At 33.4% G+C, this 5,306-nt stretch overlaps 1 protein-coding gene across 1 annotated transcript in view; it reads left to right on the forward strand.

Moving 5' to 3' along the window:
* Positions 1-1,378: 1,378 nt before the first annotated feature.
* LOC106478255 (potassium channel subfamily K member 9-like) overlaps positions 1,379-5,306 on the forward strand; it is a 35,664-nt gene continuing 31,736 nt past the window's right edge. Inside the window, exon 1 of the mRNA XM_013938787.2 lies at positions 1,379-1,424. Within this exon, the coding sequence (XP_013794241.2) occupies positions 1,394-1,424 (31 nt within the window). The 5' untranslated portion in view covers positions 1,379-1,393. The remainder of the gene's footprint in view (positions 1,425-5,306) is intronic.

Raw genomic sequence — 5,306 nt, forward strand, 5'->3', positions numbered from 1 at the left:
TTACTAAAAGTTATTCGGTCAATAATATTCCTGCAAACTGATACTTCATCGCTCACTCTGAAACTAATGTCTATTACTAAAAGTTATTCGTCAAATAATATTCCTGCAAACTGATACTTCATCGCTCACTCTGAAACTAATGTCTATTACTAAAAGTTATTCGTCAAATAATATTCCTGCAAACTGATACTTCATCGTTCACTCTGAAACTAATGTCTATTACTAAAAGTTATTTGTCAAATAATATTCCTGTAAACTGATACTTCATCGTTCACTCTGAAACTAACGTCTATTACTAGAAGTTCTTTGAAATAAAACTATTCGTACCAATATTACAATAAGTTTTGTTGCTAGACGTTTTCTGCTAATTAAGGCTTTTCTGAGATTTTGAAAATATGATCTTTTGCAAGAACTTCTCTGACACTTAAGAATATTATTATTGCTCGTGAGAAAAGAAAGAATCTCAGAAGAATGGTTTTGTCTACAAAACCTACCTGTCACGGTGTCAGTCACCGTAACAATACACTCTGTTTGTAAAAGTTCTCTGTCAGTTAAGATACATCAGATACTTACTCTCACCGTAACAATACACTCTGTTTGTAAAAGTTCTCTGTCAGTTAAGATACATCAGATACTTACTCTCACTGTAACAATACACTCTGTTTGTAAAAGTTCTCTGTCAGTTAAGATACATCAGATACTTACTCTCACTGTAACAATACACTCTGTTTGTAAAAGTTCTCTGTCAGTTAAGATACATCAGATACTTACTCTCACTGTAACAATAAACACTGTTTATGAAAGTTCTCTGTCAATTACGATACATCAGATACCTCTTCTCACTGTGACAATAAAATCTGCCCTGTTAGTAGACGCTCTCTGCCAGGTTTGATGCGTCAGATACCTCCTCTCACTGTAACAATAAACTATGTTTATAAAAGTTATCTGTCAATTACGATACATCAAATACCCCTTCTCACTGTGACAATTTTTGCTACTGCATCCATAAGCCTTATAACTACTAGTTCTCAATTTATAAGGATTCCTTTACATTTCTCTCTTTTTTCACAGTAAAAAGTTACTCAAAGTTTTTTTTCCTGTTTAAGACTTCTGCATTCTCTCTTTTTACTACATGTTTTCTGTAAATAAGGATTCTCATTTCCACTTTTATTAGAACATTCAGAACAAAGCGGAATAATAAGAATCACTATAACCTGTAAGGAAACAAAGATTCTCTTCATATATTAGGTTGAGAGCCACACAGTCAGAACTATGTGAAGAGACAACTCAGAGCGTACATGTAATAAAAAGGACTCACAGTGTGAATACACTGTGTCTTGCTCTTTCGGAACATAGCGAGCGCCTGTCCATAGTGTTGCCATGGTGATTTCACATGATACACACCTTTTTCCAAGGGTTTCACGGTATGTGTTTTCTATGTGATTTTTCCGTAAGGAAATTCTCTGTTTGTAAGTTCTCTATTAATCAACAATCCTTCTGCTGGTGTGAAATAAATTCTAACATTAGAAGTCCTCGGTTAATTAAGAATCTTTCTCTCTCTGTGACAATAAATTCTGCTACTAGAAGTATTCTTTAAATTAATGCTCTACACGTCACTTCATTTCACTCATTAGAAGTTCGTTGTTTATTATAAATACTCCTGCCAGTTTGACAATAAACCCACCTAGTAACTATATGTTATTTATCAATCCCTTCCACAGTATTCTTTATCGATATCACTCTATGAATGATAACTCCTCCTATAATTGTGTTACAATAAGATGTCTAATTCTTAAGACCACACTTTCTATTGTGATTATTAATTTTGCTACTAGAAGGTCTTGTCAGTTAAAATTGTCATATTTTAATTATAAACGTAAACTCTGGTCTTTTACAATTAAGACTCTATTACTCACTGTTAGACACTTTTAGATGTTTTCTGCCAACTAAGACTTATCTACCCACTGTAATAATACATCTTGTTATTAGAAGTCCCCAATAGTTAAGACTCTTCTACCCACTGTCACAATATATATATTGTTACTAGCAAGTTTTCTGTCAATTAAACTTATCTATCCACTGTCATAATACGTCTTGTTATTAGATGTCCTCTGCTAGTGAAGAATATTTTTACCCACTGTCACAATACAACTTGTTATTAGAAGTTATCTGGCAATCAAGAATCCTCTACCCACTACTATAACACACTGTTATTAGAAGTTATATATTTGCCACCTTGCAGTTATACTCTGTTATAATTATTTCTCTGCTAATAAAGACTCTTCTGCCCACTGTGAAAATAAGTTCTGTGAAATAAGACTTTTTGATACCCTGTTTGTTAATCAACAGTGTTACCTAAAGTGGTTTTTCCCACTCTAACGATATTATTTACTGTGTATCAGTGACGGGATTATATATTTTTGTAAATCATGTTACGCAGTTCATTCAGTGTAATCATTTCTTTGAAAATCCACATACAATAGAAATCTTGGATTTACGAAATGTTATAAAGGAACTCTTGTTTCTAAATCTTGCGTTGTTATAATTAACCAAAGGTTAAATAGGTTATTCCTTTAACGGAGAGAGCTATAATAGAAACTGTTATTAATCAAACGTGAGTAAATTTTCTTCTAATTCTTGCTAATTAGAGGTGAAATGTGATTGATTTTTAAAAATCGATATTAATGGATTGCAACTGACTGTATCTAAACCCATATTTATCGATGTTAAAAAAAATATGATGATAAGCTCAGTTCTTTGTACACTTAAATGTGCGGTTTGTTATATACATAGCTATATTACATTAGACTCAGCTATTTATTTTTGTGAATAAATTTTGTACTCCGGAGGACAGAAATATTTTTTGCATTTTTACTTGGAATAACTATTATTAGTTTTTAAAGTATTCAGTGAATAAACAGCAAACTTTATGGCAGCAGTAGACTGTTTTCGGTGCTATATTACTATATTACATAGCAGCGACTGTCTAGACCGTTTTTCTATTGCATATTAATAGACAGTGTTTCTCTTTGGATTTTCAAAGGCATAAACTTGAACAAAGAAATGTTAATTATCTAACTTTTATATTAAGTTATCATTGTAAGTTTTAAAGGAATTTAGTTTTTTGAGGTACTTTTAGGAATAATCAATATTATTCTTCATTAGTGCTGAGAACAGTGCTAAATAATTATACTGATCAACTTTTTTAAGACATCGAAATATCTGAGTACTTTAAAAATACTTGACTCTAAATGAACGACACACAAACTCTAAAAATTGTATTTATTTCTGAGTCTAACACTCTTAGTATTAGGTTGCCCCCAAAAAGAAGTCGCACACACGAAACCTTAGGCGAAGGAATTATAAAATGTTCTGGAGGTCTGGTCGGAAAACCCCATTGCTAGTAAATTGGATACACAAAAGTAAAAATATAAAATCGGGGGGGGGGGCGATATTGAATAAGAAACAATAGGACGTGAAACCTTCATTCTGAGATTATTTCGTCAGAATAATAAGTGACTAAGTCTTGATTGGTTCTGTGTTTTAGCATATAATTATATATAATATAGATATCTTCCAGTTTATTCCACACACGGATAATTCGCTAGAAAACCTTTTCATTATAATGTCGGTTAAGAAGAGATTGAATGATTTTAGCGCCACTCGTATTCGTATTAGAACCATCGCATTTATTTGTCTTCTTATCAGGTGTTTTGTCCTTTATAAGATTGTCTGGTGGGGGTAGTTCTGTTGGAAAGTGACCGCTTGGACCTGAAAGGCGTATTCTTCTAACGTGACAAAGAGCTGTAGGAAAATTTAAGAGTTGCTGTATTTCCTGTTAATATATGAAGCTGATCGATATTTTATACGGTAGCCCTTTCTTGTGCAGTGCTCGTGGCGGTGGCGCGTAGATTATTAATAACACATGTCAACGCCACGTGCTAGCACGTGCCACGACGATAGACTAAACTTTCTTTTGTTTATTATTTTCTGCACTTAGACGTTGCCATATCAAATTTTCATCTGATAATTTAAAATAAATGAAAAAGAAATAGCTATTCTGACTACGTTGAACATGACGATAAGGTTTGCTCAGTAATATATATCCTGTTTCAGTGTTGTTTCAGTTTCATTACGCTTGTTCAATATGTGTTCTTGCTGCTGCTTTAAGACGGTCCATAATTTATGATTCAAGGGTAAAGTAGATGCGTAACTTCGAACTATGGACGAACACTAGTTAACAGAACTTATTAAATATATATAATACGGATATAAAACTTTGTTAAAGGTAAAATACAATAATCAGAATTTCCAAAAGGAGTGAAGTATTCTATCTTGATGTAGGAAGCTTCTTTTACAAATACTGTTTTGTATTTGTCTATTCTAATGTTCAATTCGTAATTCCCGAAACAATGTTTACATTGTCAATAGCAGTACTTTGGAAAAACTTAACATTAGTGAAAACTGATCAACGCCTCCTCATGGATAAAATAACTCTGATTGTGGGGTAACTTACTGGTGTGTGCACAGAACCAAACGTTTACTTTAAGTTAGGCATTCCTTTGAGCCTGTTAAGTCGTCACTACAAATAACAAAATGAAGGCTAACATGAAAACACATCTATGTATCTAGCTGTCTCTCTATTCTATTTTATGTACTTCAATAGATGCTACACACACTACCAGCTTTGAGCATAATCAAACATTAAAAGTACTTTATTTTTTTCTCCGATTGTGAAACGTCGATTAAGGTTGTGAAGTCAAACGGTATGTAAAATTACCAAAATAGATTGTGATATTAAGTTCAGTTGATGTATGTATTAGAAAAACCTACGAAATGAGGCACATTTTTCTCCTAATGATTTGTTCGGAGCTGCTGACGCCATCGTGGTTGTTGTTTGGTGTTGTATACAACGCTTGGTTTCGCGCAGCATAGCTTTGGAGATCACGTGGGATCGACAAGACACCAACATACTTAAAAACAGCACTCAGTTTAAAATAACGCGAATGATCGTTTCCCAGATTCTTTAAGAACGTTATTACTTAATACCTGATTAACAGACATCATTCTTATTTTCCACAAAGCAGAGAATAATCTTCATTCCAATTTCTTTGAGAACGTTATTACTTAATGTGTACTTAATGTTCAGAACTATACTTTTCACAAACCATGAATGATAACGAGGAACCTACTGAGATAGCTTGACTGTACATTTTTGATAAAGTTTTTCATTACCCACTCGGCCCGGCACGGCCAGGTGGTTGGGGCGCTCGACTCGCAATCAGAGGGTCGCGGGTTCGAATCCC

This window comes from Limulus polyphemus, unplaced genomic scaffold (assembly GCF_000517525.1).
Source record: "Limulus polyphemus unplaced genomic scaffold, Limulus_polyphemus-2.1.2 Scaffold194, whole genome shotgun sequence".
NCBI classification, from domain to species: Eukaryota; Metazoa; Arthropoda; class Merostomata; order Xiphosura; family Limulidae; genus Limulus; species Limulus polyphemus.